General features: G+C 47.8%; 1 protein-coding gene across 7 annotated transcripts in view; it reads left to right on the forward strand.

The window, feature by feature from the left end:
• The window catches only part of LOC110519474 (methionine synthase), a 78,576-nt gene that overhangs the window by 41,095 nt on the left and 10,512 nt on the right, over positions 1 to 26,969 (forward strand). For 2 of the 7 annotated variants that reach the window (XM_036960001.1, XM_036960002.1), the window contains 9 exons: positions 5,708 to 5,808; positions 10,349 to 10,416; positions 10,908 to 11,028; positions 11,210 to 11,291; positions 13,897 to 13,995; positions 17,277 to 17,352; positions 18,181 to 18,336; positions 19,937 to 20,133; positions 22,424 to 22,624. In XM_036960001.1, coding sequence (XP_036815896.1) covers positions 5,708 to 5,808; positions 10,349 to 10,416; positions 10,908 to 11,028; positions 11,210 to 11,291; positions 13,897 to 13,995; positions 17,277 to 17,352; positions 18,181 to 18,336; positions 19,937 to 20,133; positions 22,424 to 22,624 — 1,101 coding nt within the window. Of the gene's footprint in view, positions 1 to 5,707; positions 5,809 to 10,348; positions 10,417 to 10,907; positions 11,029 to 11,209; positions 11,292 to 13,896; positions 13,996 to 17,276; positions 17,353 to 18,180; positions 18,337 to 19,936; positions 20,257 to 20,309; positions 20,360 to 20,519; positions 20,643 to 20,680; positions 21,017 to 22,423; positions 22,625 to 26,969 lie in introns of those variants that run through there. The other 5 variants (XR_005039141.1, XR_005039143.1, XR_005039145.1 and 2 more) reach the window with 5 other exon arrangements.

Raw genomic sequence — 26,969 nt, forward strand, 5'->3', positions numbered from 1 at the left:
ATAGTGAAGGGACTGATTCATCACAGCTCTACAGTTATGATCTATACCCCCCCTGTTAGGACCCCTACCAGGGCACCATAGTGAAGGGACTGATTCATCACAGCTCTACAGTAATGATCTATACCCCCCCTGTTAGGACCCCTACCAGGGCACCATAGTGAAGGGACTGATTCATCACAGCTCTACAGTAATGATTTATACCCCCCCCCTGTTAGGACCCCTACCAGGACACCACAGTGAAGGGACTGATTCATCACAGCTCTACAGTAATGATCTATACCCCCCCTGTTAGGACCCCTACCAGGGCACCATAGTGAAGGGACTGATTCATCACAGCTCTACAGTAATGATCTATACCCCCCCTGTTAGGACCCCTACCAGGGCACCATAGTGAAGGGACTGATTCATCACAGCTCTACAGTAATGATCTATACCCCCCCTGTTAGGACCCCTACCAGGGCACCATAGTGAAGGGACTGATTCATCACAGCTCTACAGTAATGATCTATACCCCCCCCTGTTAGGACCCCTACCAGGGCACCATAGTGAAGGGACTGATTCATCACAGCTCTACAGTAATGATCTATCCCCCCCTGTTAGGACCCCTACCAGGGCACCATAGTGAAGGGACTGATTCATCACAGCTCTACAGTAATGATCTATACCCCCCTGTTAGGACCCCTACCAGGGCACCATAGTGTCACAGTGAAGGGACTGATTCACCACAAATCTACAGTAATGATCTATACCCCCCCCTGTTAGGACCCCTACCAGGGCACCATAGTGAAGGGACTGATTCATCACAGCTCTACAGTAATGATCTATACCCCCCCCGTTAGGACCCCTACCAGGGCACCATAGTGAAGGGACTGATTCACCACAGCTCTACAGTAATGATCTATACCCCCCCTGTTAGGACCCCTACCAGGGCACCATAGTGAAGGGACTGATTCATCACAGCTCTACAGTAATGATCTATACCCCCCCCTGTTAGGACCCCTACCAGGGCACCACAGTGAAGGGACTGATTCATCACAGCTCTACAGTAATGATCTATACCCCCCCTGTTAGGACCCCTACCAGGGCACCATAGTGAAGGGACTGATTCATCACAGCTCTACAGTAATGATCTATACCCCCCCTGTTAGGACCCCTACCAGGGCACCATAGTGAAGGGACTGATTCATCACAGCTCTACAGTAATGATCTATACCCCCCCTGTTAGGACCCCTACCAGGGCACCATAGTGAAGGGACTGATTCATCACAGCTCTACAGTAATGATCTATACCCCCCCTGTTAGGACTCCTACCAGGGCACCATAGTGAAGGGACTGATTCATCACAGCTCTACAGTAATGATCTATACCCCCCCTGTTAGGACCCCTACCAGGGCACCATAGTGAAGGGACTGATTCACCACAGCTCTACAGTAATGATCTATACCCCCCCCCTGTTAGGACCCCTACCAGGACACCATAGTGTCACAGTGAAGGGACTGATTCATCACAGCTCTACAGTAATGATCTATACCCCCCCTGTTAGGACCCCTACCAGGGCACCATAGTGAAGGGACTGATTCATCACAGCTCTACAGTAATGATTTATACCCCCCCTGTTAGGACCCCTACCAGGGCACCATAGTGAAGGGACTGATTCATCACAGCTCTACAGTAATGATCTATACCCCCCCCTGTTAGGACCCCTACCAGGGCACCATAGTGAAGGGACTGATTCATCACAGCTCTACAGTAGTGATCTATACCCCCCCCCTGTTAGGACCCCTACCAGGGCACCATAGTGAATGGACTGATTCATCACAGCTCTACAGTAATGATCTATACCCCCCCTGTTAGGACCCCTACCAGGGCACCATAGTGAAGGGACTGATTCATCACAGCTCTACAGTAATGATCTATACCCCCCCTGTTAGGACCCCTACCAGGGCACCATAGTGAAGGGACTGATTCATCACAGCTCTACAGTAATGATCTATACCCCCCCTGTTAGGACCCCTACCAGGGCACCATAGTGAAGGGACTGATTCATCACAGCTCTACAGTAATGATCTATACCCCCCCTGTTAGGACCCCTACCAGGACACCATAGTGAAGGGACTGATTCATCACAGCTCTACAGTAATGATCTAGACCCCCCCCTGTTAGGACCCCTACCAGGGCACCATAGTGTTGGCCACAGTGAAGGGACTGATTCATCACAGCTCTACAGTAATGATCTATACCCCCCCTGTTAGGACCCCTACCAGGACACCACAGTGAAGGGACTGATTCATCACAGCTCTACAGTAATGATCTATACCCCCCCTGTTAGGACCCCTACCAGGGCACCATAGTGTCACAGTGAAGGGACTGATTCATCACAGCTCTACAGTAATGATCTATACCCCCCCCTGTTAGGACCCCTACCAGGGCACCATAGTGTTGGCCACAGTGAAGGGACTGATTCATCACAGCTCTACAGTAATGATCTTTAACCCCCCCCCCCCTGTTAGGACCCCTACCAGGGCACCATAGTGAAGGGACTGATTCATCACAGCTCTACAGTAATGATTTATACCCCCCCTGTTAGGACCCCTACCAGGGCACCATAGTGAAGGGACTGATTCATCACAGCTCTACAGTAATGATCTATACCCCCCCTGTTAGGACCCCTACCAGGGCACCATAGTGAAGGGACTGATTCATCACAGCTCTACAGTAATGATCTATACCCCCCCCTGTTAGGACCCCTACCAGGGCACCATAGTGAAGGGACTGATTCATCACAGCTCTACAGTAATGATCTATACCCCCCCCCCTGTTAGGACCCCTACCAGGGCACCATAGTGAATGGACTGATTCATCACAGCTCTACAGTAATGATCTATACCCCCCCTGTTAGGACCCCTACCAGGGCACCATAGTGAAGGGACTGATTCATCACAGCTCTACAGTAATGATCTATACCCCCCCTGTTAGGACCCCTACCAGGGCACCATAGTGAAGGGACTGATTCATCACAGCTCTACAGTAATGATCTATACCCCCCCTGTTAGGACCCCTACCAGGACACCATAGTGAAGGGACTGATTCATCACAGCTCTACAGTAATGATCTAGACCCCCCCCTGTTAGGACCCCTACCAGGGCACCATAGTGTCACAGTGAAGGGACTGATTCATCACAGCTCTACAGTAATGATCTATACCCCCCCCTGTTAGGACCCCTACCAGGGCACCATAGTGTTGGCCACAGTGAAGGGACTGATTCATCACAGCTCTACAGTAATGATCTTTAACCCCTCCCCCTGTCAGGACCCCTACCAGGGCACCATAGTGAAGGGACTGATTCATCACAGCTCTACAGTAATGATCTATACCCCCCCTGTTAGGACCCCTACCAGGACACCACAGTGAAGGGACTGATTCATCACAGCTCTACAGTAATGATCTATACCCCCCCCTGTTAGGACCCCTACCAGGGCACCATAGTGTCAAAGTGAAGGGACTGATTCATCACAGCTCTACAGTAATGATCTATACCCCCCCTGTTAGGACCCCTACCAGGACACCATAGTGTCACAGTGAAGGGACTGATTCATCACAGCTCTACAGTAATGATCTATACCCCCCCTGTTAGGACCCCTACCAGGGCACCATAGTGAAGGGACTGATTCATCACAGCTCTACAGTAATGATCTATACCCCCCCCCCCCTGTTAGGACCCCTACCAGGGCACCATAGTGAAGGGACTGATTCATCACAGCTCTACAGTAATGATCTATACCCCCCTGTTAGGACCCCTAACAGGGCACCATAGTGTTGGCCACAGTGAAGGGACTGATTCATCACAGCTCTACAGTAATGATCTATACCCCCCCTGTTAGGACCCCTACCAGGGCACCATAGTGAAGGGACTGATTCATCACAGCTCTACAGTAATGATCTATACCCCCCCTGTTAGGACCCCTACCAGGGCACCATAGTGAAGGGACTGATTCATCACAGCTTTACAGTAACGATCTATACCCCCCCCTGTTAGGACCCCTACCAGGGCACCATAGTGAAGGGACTGATTCATCACAGCTCTACAGTAATGATCTATACCCCCCCTGTTAGGACCCCTACCAGGGCACCATAGTGAAGGGACTGATTCATCACAGCTCTACAGTAATGATCTATACCCCCCCTGTTAGGACCCCTACCAGGACACCACAGTGAAGGGACTGATTCATCACAGCTCTACAGTAATGATCTATACCCCCCCCTGTTAGGACCCCTACCAGGGCACCATAGTGTCACAGTGAAGGGACTGATTCATCACAGCTCTACAGTAATGATCTATACCCCCCCTGTTAGGACCCCTACCAGGACACCATAGTGTCACAGTGAAGTGACTGATTCATCACAGCTTTACAGTAATGATCTATACCCCCCCCTGTTAGGACCCCTACCAGGGCACCATAGTGAAGGGACTGATTCATCACAGCTCTACAGTAATGATCTATACCCCCCCTGTTAGGACCCCTACCAGGGCACCATAGTGAAGGGACTGATTCATCACAGCTCTACAGTAATGATCTATACCCCCCCCTGTTAGGACCCCTACCAGGACACCATAGTGAAGGGACTGATTCATCACAGCTCTACAGTAATGATCTATACCCCCCCCTGTTAGGACCCCTACCAGGGCACCATAGTGAAGGGACTGATTCATCACAGCTCTACAGTAATGATCTATACCCCCCCTGTTAGGACCCCTACCAGGGCACCATAGTGAAGGGACTGATTCATCACAGCTCTACAGTAATGATCTATACCCCCCCTGTTAGGACCCCTACCAGGGCACCATAGTGAAGGGACTGATTCATCACAGCTCTACAGTAATGATCTATACCCCCCCCCCCCCCTGTTAGGACCCCTACCAGGGCACCATAGTGAAGGGACTGATTCATCACAGCTCTACAGTAATGATCTATACCCCCCTGTTAGGACCCCTAACAGGGCACCATAGTGTTGGCCACAGTGAAGGGACTGATTCATCACAGCTCTACAGTAATGATCTATACCCCCCCTGTTAGGACCCCTACCAGGGCACCATAGTGAAGGGACTGATTCATCACAGCTCTAAAGTAATGATCTATACCCCCCCCTGTTAGGACCCCTACCAGGGCACCATAGTGAAGGGACTGATTCATCACAGCTCTACAGTAATGATCTATACCCCCCCTGTTAGGACCCCTACCAGGGCACCATAGTGAAGGGACTGATTCATCACAGCTTTACAGTAACGATCTATACCCCCCCCTGTTAGGACCCCTACCAGGGCACCATAGTGAAGGGACTGATTCATCACAGCTCTACAGTAATGATCTATACCCCCCCCTGTTAGGACCCCTACCAGGGCACCATAGTGAAGGGACTGATTCATCACAGCTCTACAGTAATGATCTATACCCCCCCTGTTAGGACCCCTAACAGGGCACCATAGTGTTGGCCACAGTGAAGGGACTGATTCATCACAGCTCTACAGTAATGATCTATACCCCCCCTGTTAGGACCCCTACCAGGGCACCATAGTGAAGGGACTGATTCATCACAGCTCTACAGTAATGATCTATACCCCCCCTGTTAGGACCCCTACCAGGGCACCATAGTGAAGGGACTGATTCATCACAGCTCTAAAGTAATGATCTATACCCCCCCTGTTAGGACCCCTACCAGGGCACCATAGTGTTGGCCACAGTGAAGGGAGACGTCCACGACATCGGAAAGAACATTGTAGGAGTGGTGCTGGGCTGCAACAACTTCAGGTAGGGGCGTGTTCTGTTCTATTGTTCTGTTGTTCTATTGTGTTCTCTGCAACAACTTCAGGTCGGGCGTGTTCTGTTCTCTTGTTCTCTTGTTCTATTGTGTTCTCTGCAACAACTTCAGGTAGGGGCGTGTTCTGTTCTGTTGTGTTCTATTGTTCTATTGTGTTCTCTGCAACAACTTCAGGTAGGGGCGTGTTCTGTTCTGTTGTGTTCTATTGTTCTATTGTGTTCTCTGCAACAACTTCAGGTAGGGGCGTGTTCTGTTCTGTTGTGTTCTATTGTTCTAGTGTGTTCTCTGCAACAACTTCAGGTAGGGGCGTGTTCTGTTCTGTTGTGTTCTATTGTTCTAGTGTGTTCTTGTCCTATTGTTCTATTGTGTTATATTGTGTTCTCTTGTGTTTTCTCGTGTTCTCTTGTGTTGTTGTATTCAGGTGTGTTGTATTCAGTTGTATTGTATTCAGTTGTATTGTATTGTATTCAGTTGTATTGTATTGTATTCAGTTGTGTTGTAAGTGACTCAAATAGAAGATGTAGTATATACAATAGAAGATGTAGTATATACAATAGAAGATGTAGTATATACAATAGAAGTCAATAGAAGATGTAGTATATACAATAGAAGATGTAGTATATACAATAGAAGATGTAGTATATACAATAGAAGATGTAGTATATACAATAGAAGATGTAGTATATACAATAGAATATGTAGTATATACAATAGAAGATGTAGTATATACAATAGAAGATGTAGTATATACAATAGAATATGTAGTATATACAATAGAAGATGTAGTATATACAGTGCCTTGCGAAAGTATTCGGCCCCCTTGAACTTTGCGACCTTTTGCCACATTTCAGGCTTCAAACATAAAGATATAAAACTGTATTTTTTTGTGAAGAATCAACAACAAGTGGGACACAATCATGAAGTGGAACGACATTTATTGGATATTTCAAACTTTTTTAACAAATCAAAAACTGAAAAATTGGGCGTGCAAAATTATTCAGCCCCTTTACTTTCAGTGCAGCAAACTCTCCAGAAGTTCTCTGAATGATCCAATGTTGGCCTAAATGACTAATGATGATAAATACAATCCACCTGTGTGTAATCAAGTCTCCGTATAAATGCACCTGCACTGTGATAGTCTCAGAGGTCCGTTAAAAGCGCAGAGAGCATCATGAAGAACAAGGAACACACCAGGCAGGTCCGATATACTGTTGTGAGGAAGTTTAAAGCCAGATTTGGATACAAAAAGATTTCCCAAGCTTTAAACATCCCAAGGAGCACTGTGCAAGCGATAATATTGAAATGGAAGGAGTATCAGACCACTGCAAATCTACCAAGACCTGGCCGTCCCTCTAAACTTTCAGCTCATACAAGGAGAAGACTGATCAGAGATGCAGCCAAGAGGCCCATGATCACTCTGGATGAACTGCAGAGATCTACAGCTGAGGTGGGAGACTCTGTCCATAGGACAACAATCAGTCGTATATTGCACAAATCTGGCCTTTATGGAAGAGTGGCAAGAAGAAAGCCATTTCTTAAAGATATCCATAAAAAGTGTTGTTTAAAGTTTGCCACAAGCCACCTGGGAGACACACCAAACATGTGGAAGAAGGTGCTCTGGTCAGATGAAACCAAAATTGAACTTTTTAGCAACAATGCAAAACGTTATGTTTGGCGTAAAAGCAACACAGCTCATCACCCTGAACACACCATCCCCACTGTCAAACATGGTGGTGGCAGCATCATGGTTTGGGCCTGATTTTCTTCAGCAGGGACAGGGAAGATGGTTAAAATTGATGGGAAGATGGATGGAGCCAAATACAGGACCATTCTGGAAGAAAACCTGATGGAGTCTGCAAAAGACCTGAGACTGGGACGGAGATTTGTCTTCCAACAAGACAATGATCCAAAGCATAAAGCAAAATCTACAATGGAATGGTTCAAAAATAAACAAATCCAGGTGTTAGAATGGCCAAGTCAAAGTCCAGACCTGAATCCAAATCGAGAATCTGTGGAAAGAACTGAAAACTGCTGTTCACAAATGCTCTCCATCCAACCTCACTGAGCTCGAGCTGTTTTGCAAGGAGGAATGGGAAAAAATGTCAGTCTCTCGATGTGCAAAACTGATAGAGACATACCCCAAGCGACTTACAGCTGTAATCGCAGCAAAAGGTGGAGCTACAAAGTATTAACTTAAGGGGGCTGAATAATTTTACACGCCCAATTTTTCAGTTTTTGATTTGTTAAAAAAGTTTGAAATATCCAATAAATGTCGTTCCACTTCATGATTGTGTCCCACTTGTTGTTGATTCTTCACAAAAAAATACAGTTTTATATCTTTATGTTTGAAGCCTGAAATGTGGCAAAAGGTCGCAAAGTTCAAGGGGGCCGAATACTTTCGCAAGGCACTGTACAATAGAAGATGTAGTATATACAATAGAAGTCAATAGAAGTGAATCAGTTGTTTTAGATCCGTAGGCCAATGGAAATGACTTCTACCACGGTGGGGGGGGGGGGGTTACAGGGAGATGAGACTGTCAGTGCTGGTGTAGGGGAGGGGGGGTACGGGGAGATGAGACCGTCAGTGCTGGTGTAGGGGAGGGGGGGTTACGGGGAGATGAGACCGTCAGTGCTGGTGTATTGGGGGGTGGGGGGGGGGGTGAGACCGTCATGCGGCACAGATGGCTCCCTATTCCCTTAGTGCCCTGGTTGAAAGTAGAACCCTGGTTGACAGTAGAGCCCTGGTTGAAAGTAGAGCCCTGGTTGAAAGTAGTGCCCTGGTTGACAGTAGTGCCCTGGTTGACAGTAGAGCCCTGGTTGAAAGTAGAGCCCTGGTTGAAAGTAGTGCCCTGGTTGACAGTAGAGCCCTGGTTGACAGTAGTGCCCTGGTTGACAGTAGTGCCCTGGTTGATAGTAGTGCCCTGGTTGATAGTAGTGCCCTGGTTGACAGTAGTGCCCTGGTTGACAGTAGAGCCCTGGTTGATAGTAGAGCCCTGGTTGACAGTAGTGCCCTGATTGACAGTAGTGCCCTGGTTGATAGTAGTGCCCTAGTTGACAGTAGAGCCCTGGTTGACAGTAGAGCCCTGGTTGACAGTAGTGCCCTGGTTGACAGTAGAGCCCTGGTTGAAAGTAGTGCCCTGGTTGAAAGTAGAGCCCTGGTTGACAGTAGAGCCCTGGTTGACAGTAGTGCCCTGGTTGAAAGTAGAGCCCTGGTTGACAGTAGTGCCCTGGTTGACAGTAGAGCCCTGGTTGACAGTAGAGCCCTGGTTGACAGTAGTGCCCTGGTTGACAGTAGAGCCCTGGTTGAAAGTAGTGCCCTGGTTGAAAGTAGAGCCCTGGTTGACAGTAGAGCCCTGGTTGACAGTAGTGCCCTGGTTGAAAGTAGAGCCCTGGTTGACAGTAGAGCCCTGGTTGATAGTAGTGCCCTGGTTGACAGTAGTGCCCTGGTTGACAGTAGTGCCCTGGTTGATAGTAGAGCCCTGGTTGACAGTAGTGCCCTGGTTGAAAGTAGGGCCCTGGTTGAAAGTAGTGCCCTGGTTGAAAGTAGAGCCCTGGTTGAAAGTAGTGCCCTGGTTGAAAGTAGAGCCCTGGTTGACAGTAGAGCCCTGGTTGACAGTAGTGCCCTGGTTGAAAGTAGAGCCCTGGTTGAAAGTAGTGCCCTGGTTGATAGTAGTGCCCTGGTTGACAGTAGTGCCGTGGTTGACAGTAGTGCCCTGGTTGAAAGTAGAGCCCTGGTTGAAAGTAGAGCCCTGGTTGAAAGTAGAGCCCTGGTTGACAGTAGAGCCCTGGTTGACAGTAGTGCCCTGGTTGAAAGTAGAGCCCTGGTTGATAGTAGTGCCCTGGTTGATAGTAGTGCCCTGGTTGATAGTAGTGCCCTGGTTGATAGTAGTGCCCTGGTTGATAGTAGTGCCCTGGTTGACAGTAGTGCCCTGGTTGACAGTAAAGCCCTTAGTGCCCTGGTTGACAGTAGAGCCCTGGTTGACAGTAGAGCCCTGGCTGACAGTAGAGCCCTGGTTGACAGTAGTGCCGTGGTTGACAGTAGAGCCCTGGTTCACAGTAGTGCCCTGGTTGAAAGTAGAGCCCTGGTTGACAGTAGAGCCCTGGTTGACAGTAGTGCCCTGGTTGACAGTAGTGCCCTGGTTGACAGTAGAGCCCTAGGTCTACTACACCTGTTGTATGCAGCATTTCACTGTGAGGTCTACTACATCTGTTGTATTCAGCATTTCACTGTAAGGTCTACTACACCTGTTGTATTCAGCATTTCACTGTGAGGTCTACTACACCTGTTGTATTCAGCATTTCACTGTGAGGTCTACTACACCTGTTGTATTCAGCATTTCACTGTGAGGTCTACTACACCTGTTGTATTCAGCATTTCACTGTGAGGTCTACTACACCTGTTGTATTCAGCATTACACTGTGAGGTCTACTACACCTGTTGTATTCGGGCGCATGTGACTAATACAATTAGATTGGTTCCTGTACCTTTCCATAACCTTGTCCTAACCCCGTTCGCTTTCCTTTTCCCAGAGTGATCGATCTGGGGGTCATGATTCCATGCGACAGGATATTGAGGGAAGCCATCGACTGCAAAGCAGGTGTGTTGATATGAACCTTATGGCTTATCAGTTCCACTGTACTGAAGCTCGGCCTTAATCAATAGGTATAACCTGGTCCCAGATCAGTTTAGGCTGTCTGACGCGGTGGCACTAGGAGGTGATTAACCTGGTCCCAGATCAGTTTGGGCTGTCTGACGGGGCGGCACTAGGAGGTGATTAACCTGGTCCCAGATCAGTTTGGGCTGTCTGACGGGGTGGCACTAGGAGGTGATTAACCTGGTCCCAGATCTGTTTGGGCTGTCTGTCGGGGTGGCACTAGGACAGGAAGTGGTGCTTACCCTGGTCCCAGATCAGTTTGGGCTGTCTTGCCAACTGCTAGGAGTTGGAGTTGGCTATAAACCACAGACAGATCTGGGACCAGGCCAGAGAAGGAGTAGGATTGGGACTGAAATCAGAGATGGAATGAGTGAACTGCTCTTTTGGAAGAAGTCCCTCCAGCTGAACTTCCTGTGTATCCCTCCGCCCTACAGACATCATCGGTCTGTCTGGCCTCATCACGCCCTCGCTGGATGAGATGATCTACGTTGCCAAGGAGATGGAGCGGCTTGGGATGAAGACCCCACTGCTGATCGGAGGGGCCACCACCTCCAAGTAAGACACACAGACACCATGACCTTTCAACTCACTACTTCCTGGCCCCTTGTTGACCCTGTGTCTGATGTGATGCGTCTCTCAACACACACCGTCATTATCTTCACCATGACCTTTCAACTCGCTACTTCCTGGCCCCTTGCTGGCCCTGTGTCTGATGTGAAGCCTCTGTGTGTAACAGGACCCACACGGCAGTGAAGATCGCTCCCCGTTACAGCTGTCCTGTGGTGCATGTTCTGGATGCTTCCAGGAGTGTGGTGGTGGTACGTACACTACACTTCCTGTTCTCACTTAGTACAGCCCACACTACACTTACTAGACACTACACTTCCTGTTCTCACTTAGTATAGCCCACACTGCACCGACTAGACACTACACTGACTAGACACTACACTTCCTGTTCTCACTTAGTACAGCCCACACTACACTGACTAGACACTACACTGACTAGACACTACACTTCCTGTTCTCACTTAGTACAGCCCACACTGCTCTGACTAGACACTACACTGACTAGACACTACACTTCCTGTTCTCACTTAGTACAGCCCACACTGCACCGACTAGACACTACACCGACTAGACACTACACTTCCTGTTCTCACTGAGTACAGCCCACACTATACTGACTAGACACACTACACTTCCTGTTCTCACTTAGTACAGCCCACACCACACTGACTAGACACACTACACTTCCTGTTCTCACTTAGTACAGCCCACACTATACTGACTAGACAAACTACACTTCCTGTTCTCACTTAGTACAGCCCACACTGCACTTCCTGTCAGTATATACTGTAGTCCTCACTTAGTACTGCCCACACTACACTTCCTGTCAGTAGATGCTGTGGTCCTCACTTAGTACAGCCCGCACTAAATTGACTAGACAAACTACACTTCCTGTCAGTAGATACTGTGGTCGTCACTTAGTACTGCCCACACTACACTTCCTGTCAGTAGATGCTGTGGTCCTCACTTAGTACTGCCCATACTACACTTCCTGTCAGTAGATACTGTGGTTGTCACTTAGTACTGCCCACACTACACTTCCTGTCAGTAGATGCTGTGGTCCTCACTTAGTACAGCCCACACTAAATTGACTAGATACACTACACTTCCTGTCAGTAGATACTGTGGTCGTCACTTAGTACTGCCCACACTACACTGACTAGACACACTACACTTCCTGTCAGTAGATACTGTAGTCCTCACTTAGTACAGCCCACACTACACTTCCTGTCAGTAGATGCTGTGGTCCTCACTTAGTACTGCCCATACTACACTTCCTGTCAGTAGATACTGTGGTCGTCACTTAGTACAGCCCACACTACACTTCCTGTCAGTAGATGCAGTGGTCCTCACTTAGTACTGCCCATACTACACTTCCTGTCAGTAGATACTGTGATCGTCACTTAGTACAGCCCACACTACACTTCCTGTCAGTAGATGCAGTGGTCCTCACTTGTCAGTGTCCTCAGCTGTTAGATGACCCTCTGTGTTGTCTCTGTCAGTGTCCTCCGTGTTGTCTCTGTCAGCGTCCTCCGTGTTGTCTCTGTCAGTGTCCTCCGTGTTGTTGTCTCTGTCAGCGTCCTCCGTGTTGTCTCTGTCAGTGTCCTCCGTGTTGTTGTCTCTGTCAGTGTCCTCCGTGTTGTCTCTGTCAGTGTCCTCCGTGTTGTTGTCTCTGTCAGTGTCCTCCGTGTTGTTGTCTCTGTCAGTGTCCTCCGTGTTGTTGTCTCTGTCAGTGTCCTCCGTGTTGTTGTCTCTGTCAGTGTCCTCAGCTGTTAGATGAGCCTCCGTGTTGTTGTCTCTGTCAGTGTCCTCCGTGTTGTTGTCTCTGTCAGTGTCCTCCGTGTTGTCTCTGTCAGTGTCCTCCGTGTTGTTGTCTCTGTCAGTGTCCTCCGTGTTGTTGTCTCTGTCAGTGTCCTCCGTGTTGTTGTCTCTGTCAGTGTCCTCCGTGTTGTTGTCTCTGTCAGTGTCCTCCGTGTTGTTGTCTCTGTCAGTGTCCTCCGTGTTGTTGTCTCTGTCAGTGTCCTCCGTGTTGTTGTCTCTGTCAGTGTCCTCAGCTGTTAGATGAGCCTCCGTGTTGTCTCTGTCAGTGTCCTCCGTGTTGTTGTCTCTGTCAGTGTCCTCCGTGTTGTTGTCTCTGTCAGTGTCCTCCGTGTTGTCTCTGTCAGTGTCCTCCGTGTTGTTGTCTCTGTCAGTGTCCTCCGTGTTGTTGTCTCTGTCAGTGTCCCCCGTGTTGTTGTCTCTGTCAGTGTCCTCCGTGTTGTTGTCTCTGTCAGTGTCCTCAGCTGTTAGATGAGCCTCCGTGTTGTTGTCTCTGTCAGTGTCCTCAGCTGTTAGATGAGCCTCCGTGTTGTTGTCTCTGTCAGTGTCCTCCGTGTTGTTGTCTCTGTCAGTGTCCTCAGCTGTTAGATGAGCCTCCGTGTTGTTGTCTGTCAGTGTCCTCAGCTGTTAGATGAGCCTCCGTGTTGTTGTCTGTCAGTGTCCTCAGCTGTTAGATGAGCCTCCGTGTTGTTGTCTCTGTCAGTGTCCTCCGTGTTGTTGTCTCTGTCAGTGTCCTCCGTGTTGTTGTCTCTGTCAGTGTCCTCCGTGTTGTTGTCTCTGTCAGTGTCCTCAGCTGTTAGATGAGCCTCCGTGTTGTTGTCTCTGTCAGTGTTCTCAGCTGTTAGATGAGCCTCCGTGTTGTTGTCTCTGTCAGTGTCCTCAGCTGTTAGATGAGCCTCCGTGTTGTCTCTGTCAGTGTCCTCCGTGTTGTCTCTGTCAGTGTCCTCCGTGTTGTTGTCTCTGTCAGTGTCCTCCGTGTTGTTGTCTCTGTCAGTGTCCTCAGCTGTTAGATGAGCCTCCGTGTTGTTGTCTCTTCAGTGTTCCCAGCTGCTAGATGAGAATGTGAAGGAGGAGTTCTTTGAGGAGACGACAGAGGAGTACGAAGACATCAGACAGGACCACTATGACTCTCTAAAGGTGAGGAACACACACACACACACACACACACACACACACACACACACACACACACACACACAGAGACAAACATACGCACCTAACACACACTGGACCACTACAACACTCTGAAATCATTGGATGAAATCTAGGGCTCTGTATTAGGAACAGACTGTCCAGTTCTGGAACAGTCTAGAAGGTAGGAGTTGTTCCAGTCTAACAGAGACTGTCCTGTACTGGAACAGTCTAGAAGGTAGGAGTTGTTCCAGTCTAACAGACTGTCCTGTCCTGTTCTGGAACAGTCTAGAAGGTAGGAGTTGTTCCAGTCTAACAGACTGTCCTGTACTGGAACATTCTAGAAGGTAGTTGTCCCAGTCTAACAGACTGTCCTGTACTGGAACAGTCTAGAAGGTAGGAGTTGTTACAGTCTAACAGACTGTCCAGTTCTGGAACAGTCTAGAAGGTAGGAGTTGTTCCAGTCTAACAGACTGTCCTGTACTGGAACAGTCTAGAAGGTAGGAGTTGTTCCAGTCTAACAGACTGTCCTGTACTGGAACAGTCTAGAAGGTAGGAGTTGTCCTAGTCTAACAGAGACTGTCCTGTACTGGAACATTCTAGAAGGTAGTTGTCCCAGTCTAAGGGCCACAGTTGCAGGGTTAGTACTACTACAGGTGATGAATCCTGGCCCTATCACTATACAGCTGATTCCTCTGATGGGTGGATTAATCCTGGCCCTATCACTATACAGCTGATTCCTCTGATGGGTGGATGAATCCTTGTCCTATCACTATACAGCTGATTCCTCTGATGGGTGGATGAATCCTGGCCCTATCACTATACAGCTGATTCCTCTGATGGGTGGATGAATCCTGGTCCTATCACTATACAGCTGATTCCTCTGATGGGTGGATGAATCCTGGCCCTATCACTATACAGCTGATTCCTCTGATGGGTGGATGAATCCTGGCCCTATCACTATACAGCTGATTCCTCTGATGGGTGGATGAATCCTGGCCCTATCACTATACAGCTGATGGGTGGATGAATCCTGTCCCTATCACTATACAGCTGATGGGTGGATGAATCCTGGCCCTATCACTATACAGCTGATGGGTGGATGAATCCTGGCCCTATCACTATACAGCTGATGGGTGGATGAATCCTGTCCCTATCACTATACAGCTGATTCCTCTGATGGGTGGATGAATCCTGGTCCTATCACTATACAGCTGATTTCTCTGATGGGTGGATGAATCCTGGCCCTATCACTATACAGCTGATTCCTCTGATGGGTGGATGAATCCTGGCCCTATCACTATACAGCTGATTCCTCTGATGGGTGGATGAATCCTGTCCCTATCACTATACAGCTGATTCCTCTGATGGGTGGATGAATCCTGTCCCTATCACTATACAGCTGATTCCTCTGATGGGTGGATGAATCCTGTCCCTATCACTATACAGCTGATTCCTCTGATGGGTGGATGAATCCTGGCCCTATCACTATACAGCTGATTCCTCTGATGGGTGGATGAATCCTGGCCCTATCACTATACAGCTGATGGGTGGATGAATCATGGCCCTATCACTATACAGCTGATGGGTGGATGAATCCTGGCCCTATCACTATACAGCTGATTCCTATGATGGGTGGATGAATCCTGGCCCTATCACTATACAGCTGATGGGTGGATGAATCATGGCCCTATCACTATACAGCTGATGGGTGGATGAATCCTGTCCCTATCACTATACAGCTGATTTCTCTGATGGGTGGATGAATCCTGGCCCTATCACTATACAGCTGATGGGTGGATGAATCCTGTCCCTATCACTATACAGCTGATTCCTTTAATCAGTGGTTTGATGATGGGTTGATGAATCCTGGCCCTATCACTAGCTGATTCCTTTAATCAGTGGTTTGATGATGGGTGGATGAATCCTGGCCCTATCACTATACAGCTGATGGGTGGATGAATCCTGGCCCTATCACTATACAGCTGATTCCTTTAATCAGTGGTTTGATGATGGGTGGATGAATCCTGGCCCTATCACTATACAGCTGATGGGTGGATGAATCCTGTCCCTATCACTAGCTGATTCCTTTAATCAGTGGTTTGATGATGGGTTGATGAATCCTGTCCCTATCACTATACAGCTGATTCCTCTGATGGGTGGATGAATCCTGGTCCTATCACTATACAGCTGATGGGTGGATGAATCCTGTCCCTATCACTATACAGCTGATGGGTGGATGAATCCTGGCCCTATCACTATACAGCTGATGGGTGGATGAATCCTGGCCCTATCACTATACAGCTGATTCCTCTGATGGGTGGATTAATCCTGGCCCTATCACTATACAGCTGATGGGTGGATGAATCCTTGTCCTATCACTATACAGCTGATTCCTCTGATGGGTGGATGAATCCTGGCCCTATCACTATACAGCTGATGGGTGGATGAATCATGGATGAATCATGGCCCTATCACTATACAGCTGATGGGTGGATGAATCCTGTCCCTATCACTATACAGCTGATTCCTCTGATGGGTGGATGAATCATGGCCCTATCACTATACAGCTGATTCCTTTAATCAGTGGTTTGATGATGGGTTGATGAATCCTGGTCCTATCACTATACAGCTGATTCCTTTAATCAGTGGTTTGATGATGGGTTGATGAATCCTGGCCCTATCACTATACAGCTGATGGGTGGATGAATCCTGGCCCTATCACTATACAGCTGATGGGTGGATGAATCATGGCCCTATCACTATACAGCTGATGGGTGGATGAATCATGGCCCTATCACTATACAGCTGATTCCTCTGATGGGTGGATGAATCCTGGTCCTATCACTATACAGCTGATGGGTGGATGAATCCTGGCCCTATCACTATACAGCTGATGGGTTGATGAATCCTGGCCCTATCACTATACAGCTGATTCCTTTAATCAGTGGTTTGATGATGGGTTGATGAATCCTGGCCCTATCACTATACAGCTGATGGGTGGATGAATCATGGCCCTATCACTATACAGCTGATGGGTGGATGAATCATGGCCCTATCACTATACAGCTGATGGGTGGATGAATCATGGCCCTATCACTATACAGCTGATGGGTGGATGAATCATGGCCCTATCACTATACAGATGATGGGTTGATGAATCCTGGTCCTCAACACTGGTCCAGGGCTGTAGCTGGTAGTTTGTTACACTACACTGTAATGGCTGCGCTGTCTGAGAGCTGTTCAGGTAGATGACGACAGGAGTCTCTGTGTGTCTGTGTTCTCAGGAGAGGCGCTTCCTGTCTCTAGCCCAGGCCAGGGAGAAAGGACTCCATGTGGATTGGCTTTCTCAGGCCAAACCAGGTACGACACTAATTCACTGGGATCAACTGTCCTCCAGGACTTCAGGAAGTCATTTGTCTGCTTGTCATTGAAAAGACGATACTTATTTCTGTCTGACCGATGTAGGTCATATTTTGATAGAATATACCCTGACTATGGTGACTGATCCTCTCTCTCCCTCTCTGTCTCCCGCTCTCTCTCTCTTTCTCTCGTTCTCTCTCTCCTGCCCTCTCTCTCTCTCTCTCTCTTTCTCTCGTTCTCTCTCTCCTGCCCTCTCTCTCTCTCTCTCTCTCTCTCTCGTTCTCTCTCTCCTGCCCTCGCTCGCTCTCTCTCTCTCTCCCGCTCTCTCTCTATCTCTCTCCTGCTCTCTCTCTCTCTCTCTCTCTCTCTCTCCCTCTCTCTCCCGCGCTCTCTCTCTCTCCCGCTCTCTCTCTCTCTCTCTCCCGCTCTCTCTCTCTCTCTCTCCCTCTCTCTCCCGCGCTCTCTCTCTCTCTCTCTCCCGCGCTCTCTCTCTCTCTCTCCCGCGCTCTCTCTCTCTCCCGCTCTCTCTCTCTCCCGCGCTCTCTCTCTCCCGCTCTCTCTCTCTCTCCCGCTCTCTCTCTCACCCGCTCTCTCTCTCTCTCTCTCGCTCTCTCTCTCTCTCTCTCTCCCGCTCTCTCTCTGTCTCTCCCACTCTCTCTCTCTCCCGCGCTCTCTCTCTCTCCCGCTCTCTCTCCCGCTCTCTCTCTCTCTCTCTCCCGCTCTCTCTCTCTCTCTCTCCTGCGCTCTCTCTCTCTCCCGCTCTCTCTCTCTCTCTCCCGCTCTCTCTCTCTCTCTCCCCCTCCCTCCCTCCCTTCCTCCCCCTGTCAGTGTGTCCTCAGTTCCTGGGTACCCGTGTGTTTGAGGGGTATGACCTGCGGAGGCTGGTGGACTATATCGACTGGAAGCCTTTCTTTGACGTGTGGCAGCTGAGAGGGAAGTACCCTAACAGAGGGTACCCCAAGATATTCAAGGACAAAACCGTGGGTACGTAGAGGACATAGAGATGTAATGCTATCGACATTCTAGTGTTATGATTGTATTTCTATGGAGAAGGTGCATTCCTGCCATCCCTTCAGACTGTTCAGAAGCTTATGTGGAGGTACAACAGGTGTAATATAATATTGTACCTGTGGTTGATTGACTGATAGATAATAATGTTATAATGAACCTGTACAGGTGAGGAGACTGATAGATAATAATGTCATAATGAACCTGTACAGGTGAGGAGACTGATAGATAATAATGTTATAATGAACCTGTACAGGTGAGGAGACTGATAGATAATAATGTCATAATGAACCTGTACAGGTGAGGAGACTGATAGATAATAATGTTATAATGAACCTGTACAGGTGAGGAGACTGATAGATAATAATGTCATAATGAACCTGTACAGGTGAGGAGACTGATAGATAATAATGTTATAATGAACCTGTACAGGTGAGGAGACTGATAGATAATAATGTCATAATGAACCTGTACAGGTGAGGAGACTGATAGATAATAATGTTATAATGAACCTGTACAGGTGAGGAGACTGATAGATAATAATGTTATAATGAACCTGTACAGGTGAGGAGACTGATAGATAATAATGTTATAATGAACCTGTACAGGTGAGGAGACTGATAGATAATAATGTTATAATGAACCTGTACAGGTGAGGAGACTGATAGATAATAATGTTATAATGAACCTGTACAGGTGAGGAGACTGATAGATAATAATGTTATAATGAACCTGTACAGGTGAGGAGACTGATAGATAATAATGTTATAATGAACCTGTACAGGTGAGGAGACTGATAGATAATAATGTTATAATGAACCTGTACAGGTGAGGAGACTGATAGATAATAATGTTATAATGAACCTGTACAGGTGAGGAGACTGATAGATAATAATGTTATAATGAACCTGTACAGGTGAGGAGACTGATAGATAATAATGTTATAATGAACCTGTACAGGTGAGGAGACTGATAGATAATAATGTTATAATGAACCTGTACAGGTGAGGAGACTGATAGATAATAATGTTATAATGAACCTGTACAGGTGAGGAGACTGATAGATAATAATGTTATAATGAACCTGTACAGGTGAGGAGACTGATAGATAATAATGTTATAATGAACCTGTACAGGTGAGGAGACTGATAGATAATAATGTTATAATGAACCTGTACAGGTGAGGAGACTGATAGATAATAATGTTATAATGAACCTGTACAGGTGAGGAGACTGATAGATAATAATGTTATAATGAACCTGTACAGGTGAGGAGACTGATAGATAATAATGTTATAATGAACCTGTACAGGTAGGGAGACTGATAGATAATAATGTTATAATGAACCTGTACAGGTGAGGAGACTGATAGATAATAATGTTATAATGAACCTGTACAGGTGAGGAGACTGATAGATAATAATGTTATAATGAACCTGTACAGGTGAGGAGACTGATAGATAATAATGTTATAATGAACCTGTACAGGTGAGGAGACTGATAGATAATAATGTTATAATGAACCTGTACAGGTGAGGAGACTGATTGATAATAATGTTATAATGAACCTGTACAGGTGAGGAGGCTCGGAGGGTGTTTGACGACGCCCAGCGGCTCCTCAACAGACTGATAGATAATAAGGGTCTCTGGGGGCGTGGCCTGGTGGGCTTCTGGCCCGCCCAGAGTGTAGGAGACGACATCCAGGTGTACGAACATGACGTCACACCTCGCTCCACCACGCCCCTCGCCACCTTCTACGGACTACGCCAACAGGTGAGTAGCCCCTCGCCACCTTCTACGGACTACGCCAACAGGTGAGTAGCACCTCGCCACCTTCTACGGACTACGCCAACAGGTGAGTAGCACCTCGCCACCTTCTACGGACTACGCCAACAGGTGAGTAGCACCTCGCTCCGCCCCTCGCCACCTTCTACGGACTACGCCAACAGGTGAGTAGCACCTCGCCACCTTCTACGGACTACGCCAACAGGTGAGTAGCAACACGCCACCTTCTACGGACTACGCCAACAGGTGAGTAGCATCACGCCACCTTCTACAGACTACGCCAACAGGTGAGTAGCACCTCGCTCCGCCACCTTCTACGGACTACGCCAACAGGTGAGTAGCACCTCGCCACCTTCTACGGACTACGCCAACAGGTGAGTAGCCCCTCGCCACCTTCTACGGACTACGCCAACAGGTGAGTAGCACCTCGCCACCTTCTACGGACTACGCCAACAGGTGAGTAGCACCTCGCCACCTTCTACGGACTACGCCAACAGGTGAGTAGCACCTCGCCACCTACGGACTACGCCAACAGGTGAGTAGCACCACGCCACCTTCTACGGACTACGCCAACAGGTGAGTAGCACCACGCCACCTTCTACGGACTACGCCAACAGGTGAGTAGCACCTCGCCACCTTCTACGGACTACGCCAACAGGTGAGTAGCACCTCGCCACCTTCTACGGACTACGCCAACAGGTGAGTAGCACCTCGCCACCTTCTACGGACTACGCCAACAGGTGAGTAGCACCTCGCCACCTTCTACGAACTACGCCAACAGGTGAGTAGCCCCTCGCCACCTTCTACGGACTACGCCAACAGGTGAGTAGCAACACGCCACCTTCTACGGACTACGCCAACAGGTGAGTAGCCCCTCGCCACCTTCTACGGACTACGCCAACAGGTGAGTAGCAGAGGAGATCTGGATGTGTCAGTTCATGGTGTGTGTGGGTGGGGTCTGTGTGTGTGGGTGGGGTCTGTGTGTGTGGGTGGGATCTGTGTGTGTGGGTGGGGTCTGTCTGTGTGTGGGTGGGGTCTGTCTGTGTGTGGGTGGGGTCTGTGTGTGTGGGTGGGGTCTGTGTGTGTGGGTGGGGTCTGTGTGTGTGGGTGGGGTCTGTGTGTGTGGGTGGGGTCTGTGTGTGTGTGGGTGGGGTCTGTGTGTGTCTGTGTTTCCATTTATAAATCTATAACAAGTAGGGCTGTCCCCGACAAAAAAAAAAATCTTGGTCGACCCAGAATCATCTGTTCTTTTCAACCAATCGGTTGATCTAAATGTTAAAACGTATTTTTCCATATTTAGAAACATCCTGTGTGTTTTAATCAAATCAACTACATTCACTGAGCTGGTCTGATGCTTTAAGCACACTGTTTGATGAAATAATTCAGGCACACTTCACTCGAGGGATTCCGACCAGCAATTGATTTGATTGCTGCTCGGTGTTTAACAAAACAGCTAGTGACTGTGTGACTAGAACCTGCTGTCTCTCTCTCCTCCCTGCTGTCTCTCTCTCTCCTCCCTGCTGTCTCTCTCTCCTCCCAGCTGTCTCTCTCTCCTCCCTGCTGTCTCTCTCTCCTCCCTGCTGTCTCTCTCTCCTCCCCGCTGTCTCTCTCTCCTCCCCGCTGTCCTCTACTCTGCTAGACCTCTAATGGATTAGTCCACTGAGACAGACCTCTATAATGGATTAGTCCACTGAGACAGACCTCTATAATGGATTAGTCCACTGAGACAGACCTCTATAATGGATTAGTCCACTGAGACAGACCTCTATAATGGATTAGTCCACTGAGACAGACCTCTATAATGGATTAGTCCACTGAGACAGACCTCTATAATGGATTAGTCCACTGAGACAGACCTCTATAATGGATTAGTCCACTGAGACAGACCTCTATAATGGATTAGTCCACTGAGACAGACCTCTGTAATGGATTAGTCCACTGAGACAGACCTCCACAATGGATCAGTCCAATCAGACAGGCCTCCACAATGGATCAGTCTAATCAGACAGGCCTCCACAATGGATCAGTCCACTGAGACAGGCCTCCATAATGGATCGGTCCAATCAGACAGGCCTCCATAATGGATCAGTCCAATCAGACAGGAGCCAATCAGAAAGGTGTCTTGTACACCAATTGTTTAGATTTTGTTGCTACTGCTCGACTTAAAGACATCTGGGTCGACCAACAGTCTATGGACCAATCAATGGAAACAGCAGACTAACTGGGGTCAACCCTAACAACAAGCGTGTATTGTAAGATAACTGTGTTTGTCTTGTAGGCAGAGAAGGACAGTGCCAGCTCAGACCCCTACTACTGCCTCTCCGACTTCGTGGCCCCGAGGGCCAGCCGTGTGTCTGACTACATAGGGATGTTTGCTGTAGCTGTGTTCGGAGCGGAGGAGCTGAGCAAACAGTTTGAGACCCAGGGAGACGACTACAACAGTATCATGGTGAAGGCTCTGGCTGATCGCCTGGCTGAGGTACGGACTCTAGTGTTACTATACTGAGGTACGGACTCTAGTGTCACTATACTGAGGTACGGACTCTAGTGTTACTATACTGAGGTACGGACTCTAGTGTCACTATACTGAGGTACAGACTCTAGTGTTACTATACTGAGGTACGGACTCTAGTGTCACTATACTGAGGTACGGACTCTAGTGTCACTATACTGAGGTACAGACTCTAGTGTTACTATACTGAGGTACGGACTCTAGTGTTACTATACTGAGGTACGGACTCTAGTGTCACTATACTGACACCTAGCTGAGGACTCTAGTGTCATTATACTGACACCTGGCTGAGGACTCTAGTGTTACCATACTGACACCTGGCTGAGGACTCTAGTGTTACTATACTGAGGTATGGACTCTAGTGTTACTATACTGACACCTGGCTGAGGACTCTAGTGTCACTATGCTGAGGTACGGACTCTAGTGTCACTATACTGAGGTACGGACTCTAGTGTTACTATACTGAGGTACGGACTCTAGTGTCACTATACTGACACCTAGCTGAGGTATGGACTCTAGTGTCACTATACTGAGGTACAGACTCTAGTGTTACTATACTGACACCTGGCTGAGGACTCTAGTGTCATTATACTGACACCTGGCTGATGACTCTAGTGTTACTATACTGAGGTACGGACTCTAGCGTTACTATACTGACACCTGGCTGAGGACTCTAGTGTCACTATACTGACACCTGGCTGAGGACTCTAGTATTACTATACTGAGGTACGGACTCTAGTGTTACTATACTGAGGTACGGACTCTAGTGTCACTATACTGAGGTACGGACTCTAGTGTTACTATACTGAGGTACGGACTCTAGTGTCACTATACTGAGGTACAGACTCTAGTGTTACTATACTGAGGTACGGACTCTAGTGTCACTATACTGAGGTACGGACTCTAGTGTCACTATACTGAGGTACAGACTCTAGTGTTACTATACTGAGGTACGGACTCTAGTGTTACTATACTGAGGTACGGACTCTAGTGTCACTATACTGACACCTAGCTGAGGACTCTAGTGTCATTATACTGACACCTGGCTGAGGACTCTAGTGTTACCATACTGACACCTGGCTGAGGACTCTAGTGTTACTATACTGAGGTATGGACTCTAGTGTTACTATACTGACACCTGGCTGAGGACTCTAGTGTCACTATGCTGAGGTACGGACTCTAGTGTCACTATACTGAGGTACGGACTCTAGTGTTACTATACTGAGGTACGGACTCTAGTGTCACTATACTGACACCTAGCTGAGGTATGGACTCTAGTGTCACTATACTGAGGTACGGACTCTAGTGTCACTATACTGAGGTACAGACTCTAGTGTTACTATACTGACACCTGGCTGAGGACTCTAGTGTCATTATACTGACACCTGGCTGATGACTCTAGTGTTACTATACTGAGGTACGGACTCTAGCGTTACTATACTGACACCTGGCTGAGGACTCTAGTGTCACTATACTGACACCTGGCTGAGGACTCTAGTATTACTATACTGAGGTACGGACTCTAGTGTTACTATACTGAGGTACGGACTCTAGTGTTACTATACTGACACCTAGCTGAGGACTCTAGTGTTACTATACTGAGGTACGGACTCTAGTGTTACTATACTGAGGTACGGACTTTAGTGTTACTATACTGACACCTGGCTGAGGACTCTAGTGTCACTATACTGAGGTATGGACTCTAGTGTTACTATACTGACACCTAGCTGAGGACTCTTGTGTTACTATACTGACACCTGGCTGAGGACTCTAGTGTTACTATACTGAGGTACGGACTCTAGTGTTACTATACTGAGGTACGGACTCTAGCGTTACTATACTGACACCTAGCTGAGGACTCTTGTGTTACTATACTGACACCTGGCTGAGGACTCTAGTGTTACTATACTGACACCTGGCTGAGGTACGGACTCTAGTGTTACTATACTGAGGTACGGACTCTAGTGTTACTATACTGACACCTAGCTGAGGACTCTTGTGTTACTATACTGACACCTGGCTGAGGACTCTAGTGTTACTATACTGACACCTGGCTGAGGTACGGACTCTAGTGTTACTATACTGACACCTAGCTGAGGACTCTAGTGTTACTATACTGACACCTGGCTGAGGACTCTAGTGTCACTATACTGAGGTACGGACTCTAGTGTTACTATACTGAGGTACGGACTCTAGTGTTACTATACTGACACCGGGCTGAGGACTCTAGTGTCACTATACTGAGGTACGGACTCTAGTGTTACTATACTGAGGTACGGACTCTAGTGTTACTATACTGAGGTACGGACTCTAGTGTCACTATACTGAGGTACGGACTCTAGTGTCACTATACTGAGGTACGGACTCTAGTGTTACTATACTGACACCTGGCTGAGATAGGACTCTAGTGTTACTATACTGAGGTACGGACTCTAGTGTTACTATACTGACACCTAGCTGAGGACTCTAGTGTTACTATACTGAGGTATGGACTCTAGTGTTACTATACTGACACCTAGCTGAGGACTCTAGTGTCACTATACTGAGGTACAGACTCTAGTGTTACTATACTGAGGAACGGACTCTAGTGTCACTATACTGAGGTACGGACTCTAGTGTCACTATACTGAGGTACAGACTCTAGTGTTACTATACTGAGGTACGGACTCTAGTGTCACTATACTGAGGTACGGACTCTAGTGTTACTATACTGAGGTACAGACTCTAGTGTTACTATACTGAGGTACGGACTCTAGTGTTACTATACTGACACCTAGCTGAGGTATGGACTCTAGTGTCACTATACTGAGGTACGGACTCTAGTGTTACTATACTGACACCTAGCTGAGGACTCTAGTGTCATTATACTGACACCTGGCTGAGGACTCTAGTGTTACCATACTGACACCTGGCTGAGGACTCTAGTGTTACTATACTGAGGTATGGACTCTAGTGTTACTATACTGACACCTGGCTGAGGACTCTAGTGTCACTATACTGAGGTACGGACTCTAGTGTCACTATACTGAGGTACGGACTCTAGTGTTACTATACTGACACCTGGCTGAGGACTCTAGTGTCACTATACTGAGGTACGGACTCTAGTGTCACTATACTGAGGTACGGACTCTAGTGTTACTATACTGAGGTACGGACTCTAGTGTTACTATACTGAGGTACGGACTCTAGTGTCACTATACTGACACCTAGCTGAGGTATGGACTCTAGTGTCACTATACTGAGGTACGGACTCTAGTGTCACTATACTGAGGTACAGACTCTAGTGTTACTATACTGACACCTGGCTGAGGACTCTAGTGTCATTATACTGACACCTGGCTGATGACTCTAGTGTTACTATACTGAGGTACGGACTCTAGTGTTACTATACTGACACCTAGCTGAGGTATGGACTCTAGTGTCACTATACTGAGGTACGGACTCTAGTGTTACTATACTGACACCTAGCTGAGGACTCTAGTGTCATTATACTGACACCTGGCTGAGGACTCTAGTGTTACCATACTGACACCTGGCTGAGGACTCTAGTGTTACTATACTGATGTATGGACTCTAGTGTTACTATACTGACACCTGGCTGAGGACTCTAGTGTCACTATACTGAGGTACGGACTCTAGTGTCACTATACTGAGGTACGGACTCTAGTGTTACTATACTGAGGTACGGACTCTAGTGTTACTATACTGAGGTACGGACTCTAGTGTCACTATACTGACACCTAGCTGAGGTATGGACTCTAGTGTCACTATACTGAGGTACGGACTCTAGTGTCACTATACTGAGGTACAGACTCTAGTGTTACTATACTGACACCTGGCTGAGGACTCTAGTGTCATTATACTGACACCTGGCTGATGACTCTAGTGTTACTATACTGAGGTACGGACTCTAGCGTTACTATACTGACACCTGGCTGAGGACTCTAGTGTCACTATACTGACACCTGGCTGAGGACTCTAGTATTACTATACTGAGGTACGGACTCTAGTGTTACTATACTGAGGTACGGACTCTAGTGTTACTATACTGACACCTAGCTGAGGACTCTAGTGTCACTATACTGACACCTGGCTGAGGACTCTAGTATTACTATACTGAGGTATGCACTCTAGTGTTACTATACTGAGGTACGGACTCTAGTGTTACTATACTGAGGTACGGACTCTAGTGTTACTATACTGACACCTGGCTGAGGACTCTAGTGTCACTATACTGAGGTATGGACTCTAGTGTTACTATACTGAGGTACTGACTCTAGTGTCACTATACTGAGGTACGGACTCTAGTGTT

The sequence above is a fragment of the Oncorhynchus mykiss genome, chromosome 23, assembly GCF_013265735.2.
Source record: "Oncorhynchus mykiss isolate Arlee chromosome 23, USDA_OmykA_1.1, whole genome shotgun sequence".
In the NCBI taxonomy this organism is placed as follows: domain Eukaryota; kingdom Metazoa; phylum Chordata; class Actinopteri; order Salmoniformes; family Salmonidae; genus Oncorhynchus; species Oncorhynchus mykiss.